This window comes from Hibiscus syriacus, unplaced genomic scaffold (assembly GCF_006381635.1).
Source record: "Hibiscus syriacus cultivar Baekdansim isolate YM2019G1 unplaced genomic scaffold, ASM638163v2 tig00001297_pilon, whole genome shotgun sequence".
In the NCBI taxonomy this organism is placed as follows: Eukaryota; Viridiplantae; Streptophyta; class Magnoliopsida; order Malvales; family Malvaceae; genus Hibiscus; species Hibiscus syriacus.
In genome coordinates this window covers 44,775-67,840 of record NW_024061862.1, presented here as the reverse complement: position 1 = coordinate 67,840, position 23,066 = coordinate 44,775, and the positions used below count along the sequence as shown (strand labels likewise).

At 33.6% G+C, this 23,066-nt stretch overlaps 2 protein-coding genes and 2 pseudogenes across 4 annotated transcripts in view; 2 read left to right on the top strand and 2 right to left on the bottom strand.

Moving 5' to 3' along the window:
* LOC120124696 (probable protein phosphatase 2C 73) overlaps window positions 1-15,764 on the top strand; it is a 21,493-nt gene extending 5,729 nt beyond the window's left edge. For all 3 annotated transcript variants that reach the window (XM_039143305.1, XM_039143298.1, XM_039143310.1), the window contains exons 7-8: window positions 5,366-5,371; window positions 15,757-15,764. The gene's annotated coding sequence lies outside the window, so the exon portion shown is untranslated. The remainder of the gene's footprint in view (window positions 1-5,365; window positions 5,372-15,756) is intronic.
* On the top strand, window positions 2,278-4,158 carry LOC120124676 (annotated as a pseudogene).
* LOC120124612 (zinc finger protein 1-like) lies at window positions 5,247-6,002 on the bottom strand. The gene has a single exon (XM_039143238.1). The coding sequence runs from the start codon at window positions 6,000-6,002 to the stop codon at window positions 5,247-5,249; it is 756 nt and encodes a 251-aa protein (XP_038999169.1).
* LOC120124687 lies at window positions 15,531-23,066 on the bottom strand (annotated as a pseudogene).

The following is a 23,066-nucleotide window of genomic DNA, read 5'->3' as shown; positions in this document are numbered from 1 at the left end:
TCGGTTTCTCACAATCAGAGCGTTGATAGAATTAGCTGGTTTGGAGCGCAGGATGATAACTTTACTCCGAAATCTTATTGTTTAAAAATGGCTTGTGATGATACTCCGGCTGACCCAGTGTGGAAAATGGTTTGGTTTAAGTTTGTTCCTAAAAAGGTTTCGGCTTTAGTGTGGAAAGCAGTCCATTTTAGACTGCCGGTTATGTTAGAACTGGAGAAAAGAGGAGTGAACTGTTCTGACCAGGTAAATTGTTTGTTCTGTAATCGTGAGATGGAAGCCATTAACCACGTCCTTTGTCATTGTGCCGAAATTTGGGTTGTTTGGCAACGATGGTGTAGAGTGTGGAATGTCTATATAGTGTTTCCGGAAAATGTTAAGCAACTTCTGGAGGTGTGGTTCTCTCAGAAAATAAGGAGGAAGTTTCAAAATATTTGGATTCTTGGTTTTTTTGGGCTGGTGTGGGTTATTTGGAAGTGTAGAAATTTTCGTAGATTTCAAGGGGTTTTGCTGTCGGCTGATCAGATTTTCCACAGAGTAAAGATTCAGATTGGTGTGTGGGCGAATTACCTTTGGCCATTGTTGATTCCAGTAGTTAACGATTTCGTTTGTAATCCTGAAGCAATCTTAGGTGCCAGGCGGGGTTATCTATGATTTCTGCTGCTAAGCTTTCTGTTGATTTTGTTCTGCTTTTATGTTTGGTCTTTATCTCAAATCTGGTTTGTTTCTCAGTCTCGCGTTGCTTTTAGATGGTTTCCTCCAGTGGCTTTAGTTATATACTCATTGATTACATCTTTGCTGTTTGGTTGTTCTGGTTTATAGCTTTTTTGGTGTCCGTTGCCATGAATGGCTGTTTTTGAGGTTGTATTATATTCTGTTACTTGGTTCTATCCCATCTAAAGGGACACTCTTTTTCCTCCGTATAGGTTTAGGGAGGTTTTTTAACGAGGCCCTTTGGATGGTCACTTTGTATCAATTCTAATACAAAGTACTTTATTTTCAAAAAAAAAAATTATATAGTTAATTTAATTTTAATAAAAAATTTAATTCGATTAGTATATTTGTTATTGTAACATTCAATAAAACATGTGTTTGAACGCATTCAAATGTACATTATTTTCCAATGTAAAGATTAAGACGTTTGAATAGTTTATAAGAACTAAGATATAATTATTGGATCAAATTGTTCACTAAAAAATAACAAGGATTTAAAAAGTATTTAAATCAAAAAGTAGACCATCGCTTAATTATACTAATTCCAAATTGGAAAGCAGCAATAATATAATTAAACAGGAAAAGGTCGGATAGGCGTTAATTGGATTATGATTTCATGAGTTTGCCCCAAAATATTCCGGGCTTTGTGACTCAAAATTTTTGGGGTACAATTGCTATTAAAGCAAACGACAGTGGGTATTTATAAAAAATTAGACCTTAAACCGCCTCATTTTCACCCTTTAAATCTTCGTTCTCGTATGGCTTACGCTATTCTTCTTCTTATCTCCAATCTTCATGTCTTCTGTGTGTGCGCGTGTGTTAACGAAGATTTAACTTGTTTTTGAGGAGTTTTTATCGCCTTTTGATTACCCAATTATTATTATTTTCTTAAAAATTTGTTGATGTTGTGGATGATGATAGATGTATAATCCCAGCTCATTATGAGACCTTTTTAGGTCTGGGATAGATCAACACAATCTGAGCAATTCTCTATTATTTCCATACTATATATGTTTCTCATTTTAGAAAAAATTTTGAATTTTTTTTTATCATTTTTAAATTATTTAAAATATATATTATAATTAAGCTGGTGTTCCTATAGGCTTGGGTATTAATTAAAAAAAAAGCTGATCTTTATTCTCATATGTAATGGGATAAGGGGAGGTAGTATAGTAGACTATTTCAACACCAGATTGAAAGCAGCTTCCGTAGGGGACCTCCGAATTATGAATTAGTTATCGATAAACCGATAAGCAGGCCTAGTAGTTCCAAAGCCCAAGCCCTCGGTAGATGCTTCACTGAATTGTGCGGCGAGTGGCTTGAACTTGGTGCTTGTTATAATAGGCGGTGTAAAAATAACAGCGCCCATCTTGAGCAGCAAGCGCCAAATGGCGAAAAATGATAGGGATGGAAAGCATAACTTGGTCAGGGGAAAAAGCATAAAACGAACCTCACTTCATAACTCATTCGACATCTCCTTTCTTACTAAATAAACAATCCCTCCATTCTTTTGCATATAAAATTCCACATCCTCGGTAAACCTTCCCCCCAACAAATACCCATACCTGCAGCTTTCTCTCCTAAGAAAATGGCCTTTGCCAATTTTCTTCTTACCATGTTCTTACTGTTACCTTCATTCCAAGCTTTGCCGGACTTTAACCAGAGCTTAAACACTCAACATTGATATCACAGGCCTGTACGGGAGTTGATAACGATGATCTATGCCTCTCAAATATTCAAACCGAACTTCAAAACTTAGGGCCTCAAACACCATCGTCGGTCTTGCATGCTGCATTGAGGACCACGCTTGATGAAGCAAGACGAACCATTGACACCATGACGAGGTTCACTGGTCTGTCCTCGAGTTATCGCGAACAGATGGCCATCGAGGATTGCAAGGAACTCCTCGATTTCTCTGTGTCCGAACTGGCCTGGTCTTTAGCAGAGATGAGAAAGATTCGTGACGGTGGTACAAGTGCTGAATACGAAGGGAATCCCAAGGCTTGGTTAAGCGCTGCGTTGAGTAACCAAGATACGTGCCTCGAAGGCTTCGAGGGAACGGACCGACACCTCGAGACCTTCATCCGAGGCAGCGTGAAACAAGTTACGCAACTCATCGGCAATGTTTTGGCATTGTACACTCAGTTGCATAGCTTGCCGTTCCGACCGCCTCGCAATATGACTTCCACCAATGCGAGCTCCGAATTTCCAGAATGGATGACTGACGGTGATCAAGAGCTTCTACGGACTCATTCACGTCACATGCAAGCGGATGCCGTCGTGTCATTAGATGGGAGTGGACGTTATTCGACGATTACTGATGCCGTCGAGGAAGCTCCGAGTTATAGTAACAGGAGGTACGTCATTTATGTGAAGAAGGGTGTCTACAAGGAGAACATTGACATGAAGAAGAAGAAGACCAATATTATGCTTGTCGGAGATGGAATTGGACAAACTATTGTGACAGGGAACCGGAATTTCTTGCAAGGATGGACCACATTTCGAACTGCAACCGTTGGTACGTACCATACTAATTATCTGCAATTTAACAAATTCGATTCATTTTTAATGGTATTCAAACATTGAATTAGCAAAATTATATCAACAATACTGAATGAAGTATTTAATTTATAAAGTGAGATTCCATTTTTGAATGCACACGCTTCATTTCGTAATATATTCCTTCTGCTTTGATCTTTTTCACAAATTTCACCGGTTTGATTCTTGCAGCTGTCTCTGGAAAGGGATTCATAGCAAGAGACATAACGTTTCGAAACACGGCCGGACCGGGGAACCACCAGGCCGTCGCTCTCCGTGTGGATTCCGATCAATCGGCTTTCTTTCGATGCAGCATTGAAGGCTATCAGGACACCCTCTACATCCACTCCCTCCGCCAGTTCTACCGTGAATGCAACATTTATGGCACCATAGACTTCATCTTCGGCAACGGTGCAGCTGTTCTCCAGAACTGCAAGATATTCACTCGAGTCCCTTTACCGCTTCAGAAGGTAACGATCACCGCTCAGGGACGGAAAAACCCGAACCAAAACACCGGGTTTTCGATCCAGAACAGTTACATTCTAGCTACTCAACCGACTTATCTAGGGAGGCCGTGGAAGCCGTATTCGAGGACGGTTTTTCTGAACTGTTATATGAGTGGCCTGGTGCAGCCTAGAGGGTGGCTCGAGTGGTACGGGAACTTTGCCTTGACCACACTCTGGTATGGCGAGTATAGGAACTATGGCCCTGGTTCTTCGTTATCTGGACGGGTTAGATGGCCTGGTTACCACATTATCAGAGATGCTTCCACCGCAGGGTACTTCACTGTTGGAAGGTTCCTTAACGGCCGATCGTGGTTGCCGGCAACCGGAGTCAAGTTCATTGTAGGACTGACGAATTAAATGATTTTTTATTTATATGAATAGTTTTATATGCTAATTTTTTAGTGATGGGAATGATTGATTATATGTATTTTTATGTCAAGATCAGATATCTGGCAGCTTCATTATTAGTTGTTATTTGATTTTAGACTCGTGAAGAGCTCGTTTTAAATGGTTGTATAAATTCATTTGTGTACAATAATAATAAAATTTTCACTTTGAATTAGGTCGGGATGATTATCATCGCCTTTATAATACTTAATCCGGATTAATCAATTAATAAATTATTAAATTGGATATTGATAATTATACAAATATATATATATATATATATATATAGGTGTACAACGACAATATAAATGAGAAACCATATAAAAGCTAGCTGTATAATTAAATCCTAGACAGGTCAATATCCCTTCCAAAACATTAATGCAAAACAAGAAATAAATCACCACTAGTGATTCTTTTTTCTTTTTTTCATTTAAAACTTGCAAAGCATAAAAACTCCAAATTAAAATAGACATATAGTATACTTACTAACCATATTTATGAATAAAAATATGATATTTTTGTTACAATATGAATTATTATTTTATACATTAGTGGAATAAAAATATATTTTATAATCGGAATTATGATATTATTGTGTTTACTTACTTCTTTATTTTTTAATATAATTAAAGGATACGTAACAACATAACAATCTATTTGTGATGTGTTTTTTTTATATTATCCGTGTATATAATAATTATCAGTAAAAATATATTCACGAGTAAATAAATAGTTAAAGTATTGAATTTGAATATGAATTATATTAATTTAAAAATATTTTTCTGTTACTTTTTTTTATAATGTTATGTTGGAAAACAATTAGATGTATCTGAACTATTCTATCAAAGTTGATTAAGAAATATTATCTAATGCCCTAATTAAATTAATAAATTAATTTTAAATGTATTTATTTATGAAAGATAAGAAAAGCACAAAAACAAAATATATGGTTAAAAAAAGCATATGAGAGTTTATTTCAAATTACACACCAAATTTGAGAGAGAGAAAAAGACACATAAAATATCATTTTTTTTACTTCCATATGGAAATGAAAGTTGTTAAATCTAATATTTATCATTATTAGAATGAAAAAAAAACAAATTTTTAAAGCTTAAGAGACAAATCAAGCCCGGAATCATCATCCTCACTTTTTGGTATATGAAGATTGCTTGTCATCGGTATTTTTGCTTTTCCAACACTCGAAGCTGCAGCCATGGACATAGATGTAGTCGTCGAGCCGCTGCTTTTTTGAGCCTGGAAACTATCCATCACGATGCCGCCATGACCGAAACGATAGCCGAGTGAGTTCCATTGATAACCCGGAACTGTTGCAGGCCTTTGAAATATCATGGAAGAAGAATCCATCCGTATCCCAAGAGACCTATTAAAAGATCCATACAAAGAGACTGGAGACAGGCTCGAATACGAGTAATAAGGATATTGAGCATGACCCAAAGGTCCCAAAACCCCTAAGTCGGTCTCTTTACGTCTCTTGGCGATCGCCCGTTCCTGTTTATGCGCGTTCTGATGCCCTCCCAACGCCTGAGACGTCGAGAACTCCTTGCTGCAGAAACCACACGTGAATGCCCTAGCTTTCGAGGACTGCGGCTTCGACGAAGAAAGCTTGAGTTCGACCGATTCATCTTCGGAGAACTTGTCATTCAGTGAAAGACGAAACCCTGATTTCGGTTGCTCATGAAACCGTTGGACGTTAACGAACACCTTCTCTTTCAGTTTGGAGGCGGCGGTCATCGTCGTGTTTTCGCCTTCGCCGGAGTTGTTTTGAGTTTCATCCTCCGAGGTGGCTGAGATGCTTGAAGTATCTGAAGAACATGGTAGTTTGACACACAAGGTTTCCATGGAATGGTATTGAAAAAGATGAAAGATGTTTGTTCTATTTATTGATGGATTTGGGTTCCAAAGTGTATCTTTGAAATTTATGATGGAATATTGATAGAAGCAAATGCATTAAAGGGAAATGAGACTAAAAGCTTTGTCCATATTTTGAATCAGAAAAGAAAGAGTTGTTTACCATAAGAATTATTCCCAACTAATTAATTGATTAGTCGAAGATTAGAAGATATGATAACAGTAAGTAATTAATTTGCATTATGCTCAGTTTTTTAATTACCAAAAATAACAATTCAGTGCATTCTACATCGCTTTAACTCCCAAATCAAGACATTAATAACAATAATCAAATTAAAAATACAGAACATAAGTGAATATAAGAAAGGATGTGTCAATTATATATTAAATGATTGTGTGTTGTAATAATATATATTACTATACATACGTGACAGTTCATGTAATAAAGTTCACTAAGTCTGGTAAGCAAAAAGTTCGTGTAATAAAGTTCACAGATTTCGTATAAATATTAACAAAGTATTATATTTAATATTTTCAAGACATTCGTTGCAATTACCACGTGAGTTTACATGGGCTTGGGTTATAATTGAGGCCATTCATTAGTATATCTGAACCCAGCAATAACCTGCAACGCTTACTTTGATATAGTAGTTTTTTAATAATTTAAAGTAATTATAAAATATTACTTTTTAAGATTTTTTTTTTAATAATTAACAATATGCACACGTCTTATAGATCTATTTGTTTGAATCTGAAAATTTTAGAAATAATAAAACTCTTTTACCTCTAAGACCACCAAATGAATAGTTTTAATAACTAAATATTTATAATAATTTGTATAAAAACATGAATTTTAAAAATATTTTAATAAAAAATACCTTTTAGTGTTAATTATATTACTAAAGTTATCTTTCTGATCGACGATGGCATCAGGTTGGGTGTTTGTCGTCAACCGTTGATATTCATTGTTTTTCATTTCCTTTATTATAGTGTATCTTTGTTTGTTTTTTACTTTTAATAATTCTGCCTTTATGACACGTTTTCGATTGTTTGACCGTTGTTTTCGTTTTTTTCAGGGTTGAATTTGACATCACCACAATTGATCAATATGTCGCTTATTTATTATCATATGATCTTCCATGCTTTGGACCCTCATTTGAATTTGAATACGCGATTTGTGTTCGTGGATAGTATTTTACAGTGCTCGATTATGATTTACAGTTTTTCGGTGGTCTTTCAATAGTTTTATCTCTTTTGGGGTTCGTTTACCGATGTAATCAGATCTGTTCGTATCTACCTTTTGTTCGAGTTTATTTGATTAAGTTTTTTAACATTTTCTTTGTATGGTCCATGTGTGATCCTAAATGACTAGTTTTTGTGTTTAGAAAAATGTTCTTATTATATGTTTAGTTTACGATTTTGGTTCTAATCCTTAATTGTAATTTAAATATTTTCTAATTTTATTAAAATTAACGACTTCTATTAAAAAAATATTACTAAAGTTACAATAATCTCGATAGCATATTAATTCTTAAAATTCCTTTCTATTATCATTGCAATATGTTTTCAGTCGGAATTCTTAATTTCGAAATTGAAACTAATTTTTTCCTTTTATTTTCTTGACATCTATTATGAGAAAGATAAATATTATGGGTTTTAATCATTCCTTGAAATCAATATACAAGATCCGTATATTTATACTATCTTATCAATTATGTGAAAACATATAAACACATTATAAATTATTGAAAGGTAAACTATAGTTTGAGTATATTTTTGTTTTTCCTACTAAACTTTTTTTTTTAAAATGATCATTTGATGTTAACATCTGTTACCAAATGCTACTAAGATAAGGAGATGGTGATGTGGAGGGTTAAATCATCCGACTTGGCTGTCAAACTGTCAAAATCCATCAACATTGTCTTCTTCTTCACCACTTCATGAGAGATTGATATTGTTACTGCAAGAACAAAGTAAACAATAAGTTACAGTATTATTAAAGCAAAGGGAGTCCAATGCATCTATTTTACTTGATCAAACAAACCAAAAGATACAAAAAGCAACAAACAAAAAAATGGAAACCTTTCCTATAGTTTATCCATTATTAAGCATGGTGCTCTCCAACATGGCGCTCGATGATCTAGATAAGCATTTAACGGTCCAACTCAGCTTTCTGTCACTAAGGTTAACGACTTTCAAAGTTGAGCGACAATTTTGTTACAAATCGATAACATTAATGACCAACTTGTAACTTTTGAAAGTTTAGTGAGCAAAATGAAAACTTACTTAAACTTTAGAGACCAATTGTATAGTTTACCCATTATTAAATGTTTATAACTCTTTTTTTTTATATAACGGCAACTAGATTTCATTAATAAAACAATGGAATGAGTCAAAATTATAAAACACTCAAACATAAAGATAAATAGGGACCATAATCACCAAAAACTCATACAAAAACAAAAATATTAAACCAAAAATATGAAGAAAATTGAAACATTCCCTTGAGAATGACGATCAATATCAAAAGAACCCAGTAACATTCATAATTTTTTTTGCCTATGTCGAATGATGCGCTATACAAAGTGATATAAGAGTGGCGAGAGAATCAAACTATTTAGTAGGCGCTACACAATTCTAATAGTTTACCCATTAACAAAACAATGAAATGAGTCAAAATTATCAAGTAGTCAAACATAAAGATAAATGGGGATAATAGTTACAAAAAACTCATACAAAAAAATATTAAATCAAAGATACGAAGAAAAACAAATATTTCATTGAGAATGACGATCAACATCAAAAGAACCCAATAACCTTTATAAAAACTATGTCTGTCGAACGAGACGCTTTACGAAGTTATAAAGGAGTAGTGGGCAAACCAAACTATTTGGTAGGATGCTTCACTATGCAATTCTGATTATATCGGCAAACAACCTTTTATTAAAGAGGGAATTTGACTAAACGTGACCACCGACAAATCAATTAGAAAACAAATATCATGAGAGTCTCTGTGCGACCATCAAAATGATTGTAAAAGTATGCGAAAAATGTACCAAAAGTTATAAGGATCGTGTCACAAGAACATAAAAAACATGTGCTACAAGAGCATAGAAAAGTGTGTCATAAGGACAAAATTCTTATTTAAAATTGAAAAAAAAACTCATGAAAAAAGGAAAACAAATGATATAATATGAAAAAAAATAAGAGAATGAATAATCACCGACGATCGATAACTAATATTGGGATTAATATTGTTTTCGGCTAAATAAAAACAAAAAAAAAAATGAGGGAGGCGGCACAAATGTATCGAACTCTTAAGTACGAAGAGTAGGTATATTAAACGCCTTGTATTTTGTATCATATGAAGTCCAGGATTTAGCTTATTAAAAATTATAAAGTTTGTGGATTATTACCATAATTTTAGTGTAAAACAAAATTCGGGTATTGACATGGAGTGAATTAAGATACAAAATTTGATTGAAGAATGATCAAATTTTGTGATCAAATTTTGTGTGAATCCCTCAAAGAGCTAATTAAGAGTTAAAACTCATATTGAACCAACAGTTAAGGGGCAAGCCATGTAATTCGGCCACGGCAGTTTGTTTTGGGATAAGTCATCAACTTACCAAGTTAAGAAGTATGATTGATATCGAATTCTTTCGTATTTATGTTCTTTTTATATATTATAGTTTCTATCGGAAGTATTATGTGAACTTTGCCATGTTATGGTATTGTTTTATTATGTCAGAGTATAACATATAATATAACGAATCTCCTAATTTTGTAGCCTTTGAAAATGGACTTACATTGGAATGGAAATGAAAAACGAAACCTAAAATGGAAGTAGAATAAAAAGGGAATGACTTGATCATTGTTGCCAGAAGATGGTACATATTTTTATTACATCAACTACTACATATTAGGACAAGAATTTGGGAACATAACATGTGAATTAAATATGGGTTAATATATATATATATATATATGGATTGTTATTTTTTTATTAGTATGGGGAGATTATACGATAATATTTGTTTGGAATTCACTCAACAACGATGAATTCACATACACTTTGCCGATATTGTTGCTCGAACTCAATACTTCTAGAGAGAATAACACTTCATTTAATCATTGAGGTTACTTGATGAGTTCTTTTATGTCTATTTAAATAACTTAAAATGTTAATCTTAGACCTTAAACTCTGGCCCATAAATTCTAAACAGTAAATTCATAAATCATAAATAAAATACATACAATATTAAAATCCCATTTGTAGAATAAATTTTCCCACTATAAGTGTATGGAATTATTTTCGTGAATATAAAGTTTGAATTCCCACCTTGATTTACTCATCACACAACACAAATATCCCAGCTTTATCAATTGATTCCCATTGCTTCATTCCTTAGACTATGACCTCTGCTTCAATGGCTAACTGGAGCTTCATCCTTGGCATTATCGGTTAGCCCTATTTTCTCACATTTTTTTGTATGTATTTCTGAACTTCAATCTTTAACCAAAATGCAAGATTTTGAGTCTACTTTTTGCCGGTAATGTAATTTCCCTACTGGTTTTTGTTTCTCCCATGTGAGTAAAATCATCTAAAATATTCACCCACAAAAAAAATGGAATAACATGAAAAGTTTTTTAAAAAAGTTGTTTTCCCCCCAGAAAACCTTTTGGGGGTGATAAAGAAGAAATCAACAGAGAATTATAAAGGCGAACCCTACATAACGACCCTTTCGAACACTAGCTTGTGGACCTTCTATGGAGCCATCAATCCAGATGGGTTACTTGTTATGACAGTGAATGGCGCCGGTGCCATCAATGCTGGTGTTTGAGCAATCATAAATATGATCATGATCAAAGTTTTGTAAGCAATTTCATAGAATAAGTGGTGACCAAAACCCAAAAAAACCTGAAAATAAAAAAGAACAAATTAGGTGATTAAAAAGGAACTACGAGAATATTTGAGTGATTAAATATATAATTTATCTTTATTTTTAAAAGAATTAATGATTTGAAACAAATTTGAAATATACTTTAAGAAATAAAATTTTAAAAAAACAAGGGTCTATTTAAGCCAACAAAATACGCAGGATGAAGGTAGTTCCACTAAATTTAAAGGAAAATGCATCCAAAACTTGTACAACAATGATTCTCGGCATCAAATAAACGTGGAAAAAAATTGCCGCCTATATTTTCTACACAAAAATAAATGGTCGAACTGTTCTACCAGTCCACGTATTATAAAAAACATGAATTTAGTTTTTAATATAATATATCGTTACGATTTTAAAAGTCATTACGATACAATATCAATTCAACGTGACGAGAAAATTATATCATAATGTTTGTGGTTTAAAATTGTTACATAATAATAGATTATACCGTAACATCATAATATACTTATATATTTTTAATATAAGATTATTTATATATTATACATTAAAATTATGATCACTATTATTATGTCTATAGTTCATATTTATTTTCAGTGAAAGTTTTATCTATCAAATTTAATTTTTTAACATAAAATACATAAAAAAATACATTAGTATTAAAATATAATTATAAAATATTTAAAATAAATTAGTTTTAAAAATACTGTAAGTTTTGACAGACAAATAACATTAATAATAATCATTATACGATTACATAAATCTGTAACATCTATAATCAAGACATCATGTAATAGATACCGTAACTACGCTTTAGTACCATTGCCCGAAAGCTTCAAACATTACATAACTTTTGCTCTTGTCTCTTAACAATTCTTCTATAATATTATAACGATACATCTTATTGTTTATTTATGTTCATCTTATAAATCTTTTTATGTTATTAATATATATGTTTTTCCTTGTGTATCTCATAACAACTTTTGTTTTGCGAGTTGGAATACAATCTTTGTTATGGTTTTAAGTAAGGTCCATTAATTAAAAGGAAAACAAGGTGCATTTGTGAGAGTGAGCAATCATGCAGAAGGAAATTCAGAACCTGCAACAAAAATTACAATAGCACTTGCAGAACAAGAAATCAAAAGAGACGAATCGATTCAGTGTGTTTTAAAGAAATTCGCTGCCATGTTTCTGGACCCCCCCAAAACAAGACCTTTAGCATGTGACAAAATCATTGTCTGGTTTATTTTTGCAGAAGCTTCGAATTGTGTGCATTGCGTGTCCGAATAGTACACCCCACAAAGCTTTTCATCATTTCATGTTCTCACACATCGCTTGCATTTTAAGGTTCTGCAACAAAATCTTCAATTCTCTACCTATTTCTATCTTATTTCGATTCCCAACACTCATTTGGCTCTTAACCAGAACCAAGGGTGGTAAAATCTAAGCAGGATTCCTCCCAGTTTTTAAGGCAAAGTGAAAGAAGCCCAGGTGCTGCCTTTTTGCTTACTAAAATATACATTCATTTTGACTGCCATTTTTGTAAAACTACTCACGCCATCTTTGCTTTGCTTTCTCTTTGACAATAGTGACTGTCTAACCGAGCGTCCGTGTGTGTATTTTTCTCTTCACCATCAATCCTTCTTCATATGCTCCGTACAGTACTCTTCCCCAAGTCTACCACGCAAAGTACAATCTCTTTGCATCATTACCACGTTGTATTGATCAAAACCCCACACTCATTTCTTCTTTTAAAGTAAATTACATTAATCTTTCACTCATCTCATAATATACAAGGCTATGCGTTCATATAAGTGCAAAACCTGCATTTTATCAGACTATCTACCCTGCTACCTGATGATGAAATGCTTCTTGCCAGTGCAAGCATGGTGCGTGACATAATAACCAGAAAACCGAATTAAAATTAAATATTGACAGTAACAAATTACTTAAGTTCAAAATAACAAAGATTTATTAGATATTTAATCTAAAAAAGTAGATGGGACAAAAGTTTAAGTTTATTCAAGTTTAAAATGACATGGAACTAACGTTGTGTGTGTTTATATATATACCAACATTGAATTGTTTGCATTTATGGTCCAGGAAACCTTGAGATATTGCAGATAGATCTACAAATGCGAAAAACAAGAAGAATTTGTCGTTGCAAGTGAAGAGAGAAACTAAGTTGAAGGGAGGGATGTGAAAAATAAACAAAGTTAATGAAGACAAATCTATGCATATACATATGTGTGTGTGTGTGTATGATATCTTACCATTGGTATTGATCATCTGTAATATTTCAGAAGTGAGTTGAACTTGCAAATGCAAATCACCAATGAGAGTGAGAGAGACGAAACAGAAAAGCTGAGGAACTCATGGTGGAGAAGGGGAGCACGTGCAAAGTTCACTTAGAATAGTATGTAAAAAAATACCCTGGCATGATTGCTAAACATGGAAACTTGCACGTGCCCTGCTTCTCCAGCAAGAGTTACTCACCTGCAACCATGAAAAGCCATTGAAGAAATTGATTTAAATCTACGAGTTGAGTGAAGAAAACAAAGGAAGTGCCATGCATTTATAAACAAATATCTCAGAGAGAGAGAGAGAGAGAGAGAGAGAGAAAGGTTTAAGACGAGTTACCGAGATTCAGTCTATAAGTGGGCATTCTGACATGATATCTGTTTGAAAAATGCAAATTAGAGATTTTTTAATCCAATTGATTTGTATATTTGAATTCTGGGAATTTCAATATGAAAGAATGATACAAACCAAGTCCAAGCACTCGCCATTATCATCATCATCAAAGCTGTGGGGTCCTTCACTAGTTGGAATTTCCAATGCAATGAAAATGGTCTTGAAAAATGATGGGTTCCTTCATTTTTTTTAAACAGATATGACCTTGAATTTGACATAACTCCCAGTAAAATCTTATCCTTTCTGGGTTTTGTAATCTGCTCATCATGTCATCACAAATCCATATTGAAACTTTAAAATTCTCGATCTCGTCATCATTTAGCTTGTTAGCCTAAACTTGGGTCTTCAAATCTGTGGTTAAATAATAAAAAGATCACGTCTTGTCTGTTTAACTCACTGTCAAAACTCGAGTTTAATTTGCTGCTTTTGGCATTGCATGGGAGACACCGGTAGAAAGAAAGGTCCTTTTCTCTCTACCTGGAACCCTCTTTTTCATAAATTCATGTTCAGATACTTAACGTGTGAAATTATTTAGTATTAAAATAAGCGTAAATGTAAAAAAGAAGACATGAAACCTGACGTGCATATAAGTGAAATTTCTTCATTAACAATTCCCTTTACTTGATGATCTGACGGTGTTTTTAAGTATGTATACCACTGAAATTTAAATCTAGACATTATCTCATAAAAAGAAATATTGTTATCAAATTTCGGATTCAAACAATTGTGTTTGTAGGATGTATATATTGTCAGTTCATTAAAAAAATTACAAACAAATACTATCTTGTAGTTAGTCTAAATATTATCAACCGCTATTAATTTAATCGAAAACAGGAATGCGGCCCGTTATCAATATCCGGGTGCATCAACTGCAGGATTAATCCCAGAGTGTGGAATTTGGAAAATGGAAATGGAGGAAAGGGAGTGATGTGGTGTGAAAGATTGAATGGTAGTGGGGGACGAGACCTTAGCTTTTGGCAATGGGCAAACACAGGCACCAGCAGAGGTGTGATGGAGAAATTGCACGTTGGAGGTTGCGTGTTGGACCCCAGTTTTCTTATTAGGAGAGAGAGAGAGAAATGTATTTATTTTTTGTTCAAAGGTGGAGCTTTAATGTGTGTGGTTTTAGTCCCCATGTAGATATTATTCCCTGTATTGTATTAAAACACCTAAAAAAAAATTATTTAAAAACAAAATTCATCAAGTAATCTCGATAAAACTATAAAATTCGCCAAATGAATGATTTTAGTGGTAGTAGAAAACATTATCCTCATTTAAGTCTTTAGTTTAAACTAAACATGACAAAAGTTTATTATGTATATGAATATTTAATATCATAAAATTAACGTAATACATAAAACAACACATTGAATACCATATTGTTATGTTGTTGATATTGTTGCAAGTTACATTTAAAAATATAATTAATTTAATGGATATAATTATTATTGTAACATATTCGAATATATGTAGTTATCTAGGATCTTCTGATTTATGAGTTGTACATCTGTCTATACTTATTATAAAGTGTTCGACTAAGTATTGCATGTTAATTGAATACCATCTTAATTTGGAAATAATAAAATTATTTTTTCTATTAAATCATAATTATCACTATAAGCATATTTTTTATCATTTTCATATTTTTGTAAATCTTTAAATAAAAGTTTGATTGTAAAATAACACATTTGAATTATGGATGAGATGTTTAAAGCATTAAAACATTATAAAATAACATTTGGAGTTGAGATTTTTAAGGCATACATTAAGCTTAAATACCACTTTTCTTAAATAACATGTTCCCCCACCGCTACCTTTAAACCTTAAAGCCGAAGTAGATAAAGCGGGTACAGCACACCAACATGGCTACCAAATTGTTTTTGGGCCACTAACACAGTCTTTCAGCCTGTCTGGATTGACAGACTCGAGCATTCGCACATCAGTCTCTAAGAATCCATAACATATGGTTTCATTCATGGTAGATATCGTTCGCTTTACCCAAGAGGTGGGCATAAAGGAAGAAATCACTATGAACGCCTTTGCGACTCGGATCCGTGCCTTTGGCGGAAGATGCTTGGTCTTATGCCACGATCTGAACCGCTGGTTGCAGCCTCATGGAATGAAACCCAACCTGAATCTCTGTCAACTTGATTTGGTGAAAATGAAGACGACTAATCTCTTTCCCAAGCGTGGAAGTGTGCTGACACTGGGTTTTCTGGCTCTTGAAAGTTATGACTGCCGGAAGTACCTGATGCAATGAAATAGAAGCCACCTGTATGGTCAGACGATGAGGCCACAGGACCAACATAAGCCTGATTTCTATGGCTGCCTGACCTACGGGAGCCAGAAATACAGGGTGTCCGTAATGCTGGCAAAATGCTAGGGTGATGGTGTTGATAGTATGCCTGGAGTGCTTGAACTCTTTCACGGGCCCAAGCATTGCCAGAGTAAGCAGGTATAAACGAGGAAGGAACCACACTTGCTGCTCTAGCACCAGAACTGTGAAAAACATAATCCGTTTGATATATATATGATTAGAAAATGCAACTGTCAATATTTTATATTTCGGAATGATATTTTATTCTAAAAAATGAAGCAACAGACAATAAAATCAAGCTCTTATGTTTCTGCAATGCCTGATTCTAGTCCTCTACTAGGGGAGGGGAGAGGTGGGGAGAGAGAGGTGTTTATGTGAGGAATCATTGCTTGCATCTGGAAAATGGATGCTGAACAGAAAAGAATAATAAATGGATGCATAAAAGAGAACTAAATCGAATAATCTAAGTCAATTATGTTGAGCCATACCTGTGGCCAACAACAAATGGATGCATAAAAGACCCCGATCTTGGCATGTCCGAACCATTCCTGGCTAGCCTTTGACTGAAAGGTGGAATTGAAGGTTGATCAGAACTACCAATTCAACGGGTAGATGTTGAGAATGGAGGGGAATGGTGCTCCCAACTATGATAACGGAGATCCATTGCTGGAAAAGCATAAGAGGTAGGTATCTCACTAGGCACTGATGGACCATTCCAGTGATCATTGAAACTAGAACTATCTGAAACACTTCCACTGGAATTTGAGGACGAGGGAAGAATCATTGGCCCGAAGTAAGCTAAATATGGACGTGGATGAGTAGCAGATAATGAATGTTCTGTGAAGATAGCATGTTGTCCCGGTAACTCGTGATCTGCATTCCAATATATCTCATCAACATACCAAGTATTTTCACTATAAAATCCATAAACAAACATTACTTGAGAAAAAAAAAAAATGTCTTACATGTTGAGGGAAACTCTCCTTGCCTGAAAAAAATAACAAAATCAGGACATGTTAGGGAAAGAAAATAATTGAAACTTGACCTTGGCAAGAAAACTAAGCAAACAAAAATGTCTTGATAAGCCAAAAGTATGAAAATGGTATGTTTCACTAAGGAAGAGTTGACGATAATAGACTTAAAAAATGGCATTCCTGACAGAGAGAATACTGAGCATATTGTTCCTTCCATAGAAATAAACAATAAGCTGTGGTTAAGTCAAGATGCTTTGCTCCATTAATTTAAGTTTAGGAAAATCTTCTAGTGCAAAGAACCGATCTGGTGCCTAATACCTATAAAATTTTAGCCATTTTGCTCATGTATCTCATGCAGAACCAATTTGCAATTGACAGACAAACGATCAAGATACAATTAAATGTTGGGTCTCTAGATATAACTTGCAGAATCTGGGCCGTCTTAAAATTGTACAATAATTTCAATAGAGTCACATCTATGACTTGCTTGAATTCCATTGCAGTGGCACCACAATTATAAGCACAGGATTAATGTTTTTCTTCAATTTCATAAATCAGTTTCTAACTAAGAAGATGACAATTCTGTGTCTTCTTCTGTGGTTATTTATAACAAAGATTGACCCTAAAAATACACAAAAGTGTAAGGCGACGAACATTTGATGAGAAAAAAAGACAACTGACCAACACATCTCAGCATAAAACTTGAAGGTAGAAAGCTACTCAGATTGTAATATGAGAGGTAATGCTTACTCAAATGATGAAGGAAGTCGTGCTAAACTTCCAAATGGACACCAATGGACTCCGAATGACTACAAACAAAATAAAAAGCCAAAACAAGTAAGCAGTAAATAGATTTCAATTCAACTCATCTGTCATCCTAAAGTGTACACAATAAAGTGCCAAAGGAAGCAAACAACAAAAACTACCATTTGAGACATGATTGTATAGATTTCCAAATCTGTGTGTGGAGACTAATGCAATTTAAACTATCTGCGAAATTTTCCTTTAGATGGAAATTATCGAGCTTTAACAAACCTAGAAATGATTTAGTAAAAGGTTTTGGTGTTAAAAAGTCAAATTCCATTCATAAATCAATGAAAGGGATAGTGGTCTAACTGATATAGGGAGAAGGCATGGGATGAGAAGGTTAAACACATCATTTTTGGTATGCCATGAATGCTGAAACAGTATGTAAAGACTCCAATACCATTTCAGAGAAACTTAGATCATAAAGGTCCTCATCATGTGTCAATTCATCCACACTAAATTCCGGGTACAAACGGCTACAGTTGGCATAAAGCCATTGACCTTTTTCAAATTTTCTACAATTAGGGCATTGCATTGCACCCTTTATATTGAATGCTGAACCAATGCAATCTGAAAACAATAATTACAAAAACATATCGATTAGAAGATTCAAAAAGGATATTAAGCAATCGTTTTCTTACACCGTCTGCCAACTACAACAATAAACGTGGCATACATCTTACTCTAAAATCCTTCAACTTCAACTTACGCCCATCGAGTGACCATCTTTCAAGTTGTAGCTCACAAAAATACATGGATAAACCGAGTATCCTCAAAACTACAAACAAAACAAGTTTTCTTCTCATCTGATACCCTTCTACTAATACTCTTGGGAAACTGATTGCAAAGGAAAAGTCATTCGGATCATCCAATCAGCCAAAGCAATAGACCCGGAAAAAAGAAAAAAAATTATTGAAACATATAACCACCATTAGATCGAGCCTCATTAATCCAAGTATGTTATTTATGAAGATAAACTTTCGTTTTCAGCTGAAAGAATAGCAAAGATTAAATTAAAAATTGATGATCCAAAAAGAAAAAATTCTATGGTTTTCTCATTTACATCATCAAGTAAACCAAAATTAAAGACATCCGAGAAATTAAATAAGCAAACATGAGCCCAGATCTTAACATCCCTGTTATAACCATTTTTTTTTTGCAAAACAATTATTTTATTGTTTTAAAAACAATTATGATTTTAATTTTGGAAAAAATGGTGATTTTAAATTAAATTGAATACCTAAAAGCGTATTTAAAAAAAATAATTTTAAGAAAAATCGTTTTTAAGACAAAAAACTTATATGCGTCACCAAAGATTCAATTAAAATAGGTTCGGGAGTCGGTTACGCGTGGGGAAAGATTAACACCCCCATCGTCCAAATTTTGGTACCTAAACAATTACACATTGTTTAAATATCGGAAATTACAAACTTGAAAATATATTTAAATTATGATCATTTTATTCATTTGACTTTATTTAAATAAGTGTGAACAATCCTCGAGAAAACATTTCATTTATAATTAGGAGGCTTTTCGTAGATTCCCCTCACAAAAAATGTTATTTCGCAAATTTAGTCAAGATAAAAATAAAAACATAATAGTGAAAAACAGTGAAAATATTCGAAATAAATAAACGTGGAACAAATAAAATTATTGACTACAAAACAAGCATTTAAGGGACATCCTTAGAAAGACACATTCGCTTATATTTGAGATATATCTTCATAAATTTCTCTCATAATTAAATTTCCAAAAACAAAAATTAAAATAAATGCCCGAAACAATAACTAAAATAAAATATTTATAACAATAAATTATACATACATTATTGTGATGCAAGGGTTAGGTTTAAGGTGATGTGACTATTTCAATAACATATACAAACATATCATTCAACTATAACAAATATTAACATAAAGAAAATTGTCTCTCCTCCATTCGAATTTATTAATTTTATAAAGTTGACAAATGAACTTCACAATAAAGCACAGGTCGACATAATTTCTTATTCAGACATGCTAAACCTCTTTTAGAAATTTGGATTAGACGTGTTAGCATAACCCTACAATTAAGTAGTTGGTAAACTTAGCTAGTTAGTGGGTTTGTTAGTTTATCTATATATAACATTTAATTGCATTCCTTTTCTTTGCTTTTTTCTTCACTATAAGAAAATGACCACCCCACATTGAATTAAATTTCAAAGTTTGGTGTGGTATGGGGCCACAAAATAATAATGCACAATAATGTTAAAGCAATAACAAAGGACTGAAATAATATGTTGGAAAATTAAAAAAGCAGAAACATGAAATACTAAAAATTAAAATGTTAGAAAAATAAATAAATACAAAGGAAATTAATTCGCATTAAATCTAAAAGTTGAGGGTTAGTTTGTGCAAATAAAATAAAATGTGAGTAAGAACAATAAAAATAAAAAAGGCAGTATGTTAATATGAACAAATAAAATAAAAGTTAGAATGTTAGTAAGTTAGGAAAGTTGGTAGTTAATTCAACATAATAAAAATACATAGATTAGTGACCAAATTAAAACAAAGTAGATCAGGGGGTCAGAATCACAATACATAAAACACAAATGTATAGTGACCAAGATGTAAAAACAAAGTAGAAGTAGAGGGATCAAAACATGAAAACATGGCTAACTTTAGAGGACCAGAATGTGATTTGACCAAAATATTCATTGACCATAACGCAAATAGGTATGCAAATTAGGGGATTTGAAGAAACATTAAACCAAAAACAGTTTGCACATGTATTATATTGTGCCATTTATTGCGTTAAATTCTAATTAGCAGGTGCTGCTCCCTTTAAATAATTTCAGTGGTCGAAAATATCTTATAATATACGATTTTAATTAATTATTTTTTGAATTTGTCAAAATGACCAACAAAAATCGCAACGCGAACTCTAATTTTTCAACTCAATTTCCAAATTCGCAACGTGAATATCTAGATTCGCAACGCGATTTTGAAAAATATGTTACGATAGTTAAAATATGTTGCGAGAGTTTGAAAAACGTGTTGTTGCGATAGTGAAAAAGTATTGCGATAGTAAAAAATCCAAAATAAGTTTACATTTTAACTATTTTAAATTCATATGGAATTTGAAACAATAAAGAATGTGTTGCCATAGTGTAAAAGATTCCCAAGCCATTTGTAAGATCTTAGTTTGAAACAATAAAGAATATGTTGCGATAGTGTAAAAGATTCCAAGCGTTGACAATGTTCAATCCCACATAGTATTGGAAATACTATTGGGAATGAGTATTTAAGGCTTGGATTTCCAACTTCCTTGTTGAGTGGAAGAGAACAAGGGAGACTCCCGCACATCGTCGTCGCCGTCGTCCCGTCTCGGGTCATGGTCTTGGTCTTAGTCGTGGTAATACGTGTCTTCGATACGTTCGCGCGGATACTATCTTTTTAGAGAAAATTCTTAAGAAACAAATGCAATACCACCAGTCGTTGTGATTTTGGAAAATCGCAACACGAACTTGAACTATCGCAACGAATTTAGAAAATCGCAATGCGAACTTGGACTATCGCAACGAATTTAAAAAATCGCAACGCGAACTTCGACTATCGCAATGTGAAATTGGACTATCGCAACGAATTTGGACTAACGTAAATTTTAAAAATCGTAACAAATTTAAAAAATCGTAACGTAAACTTGGACTATCGTAAAATTACGTTACGAATTTAAAAATTGAGTTAATAAATTAGAGTTCGCGTTGTGATTTTATTAGTTATTTTAATAAATTTTAAAAAAATTAGTTAAAATTATATATTATAAGACATTTTCGGTAAGTGAATTATTTTCTCTTTTAAAAACCTTCTTTGGTTTTGCAACTATCCCACGCTGAAGCTCACACCCCATTCATCAATTCAGCTCTCAAACGGCCATGGAGACCGAAGTAAACCTCATCGTGGGACTCACAACACAAGTAAATTAACGGCTCCCCTCGTTTCTGTTTTTTTTTTTTTCTCAACCCTTAAAACCGAGACCCTAACATACTTTGACGAAACTGATTTTTTTTAAACACCCAAATCGACGATCCCCTTTTGTTTTCCATCACGACGAGTCCCCTTTGACGGCCATGGGATGAGACCGGAGAAGACCCTCCGAAACTGAAGGTAAAAAGCTTTAACTCCTTTTTTCTGTTCTTTTTTTTTATTTCGAAAAAAACAAAATGCATGTAAAAAAAATCAAAATACCTTGGCTCGTTCTTAGTTTGAATCTGAAAGTTTTTTTTATTGATTTTTCGAGTGATTACAAGATGCCCTTTTTTTCTCCTCTTTTTTGTTCGAGCCCTCTGATATTTCTCTCGGGTTTTTTCTATTTTTTCCCTTCCTTTCTTTTTCGGTTCTGCTCCCCTCAATCTGTTCGAACACCCTTGATTTATCATTGATCTCTTCACCAAATCCTCACGGCTGCATCTGTATTTTTCTTTGTGTTTGGTATGAAAAATGAAAGGTTTAGGTGAAGCTTAGGGAAGGTTTTGTTTGTTTGTTTGACTTTTGTTAGGATTTGTTGCAAGTTTGTCGACAGTGCAGTGGCTTGGGAGGTCTCGGCTTGATGTCTCGATGATGGCTTCACTTGAGAAGCTCGACTTATCGGTGGCTCGTCGACTGGCTCGTGTGTTGGTGACACGATTGTTGATTTTTAGGGTTTAAAACCCTAACTTGAATGGGTCGGGTCTTGGGCCTGGACCGGGTCGGATTCGACCTGTAGTGGGTTTTGTAATTTGGGTTGATTCTGCTTGTATTGGACTCTTATTGTATTGGGGTCTGTAAAAGAAAATATAATAATATTAATAATAACAATAATTATATATAATAAATAATATTTATATATCTGGACAAAAATAGGTGTCTACAATCCCAATATTTTATAGGAAAAATATTTCTAGACGAAATCAACTTCAAATCTTGACAATTTGACGTACCCAAATGAAATTGGTGACCACATTGAAGGTTAGCCCTTGATCGATCTCCATTATCGGTAACTATTTCGAGGCAAATTGAGCATGAAACCAAACCGAGGGACTTCCCTCCATTTTGGCAATCAGCACCATCGCCCTCTCGGCAACCTTCATCCACCACCACATCATCTCCACCACTACTCCTTAATCCCATAATTAAAACAGTTATAAACTTAAATATTAAGCCACCTCCCGAATCTCAATTTTCAGAGGCTAAATTCCATAAAGTTGTTTTTTAAAAATAAAATCAGCCCCTCTTCCTTCCCCTCCTCCTCCGATTCCAACCTGATAAAATTACCCCACAGAAAAGAAAAGGAAAAAAAGAAAGAAAGCTACATGCCGTCTAAAATTCCTTTATTGATTGAC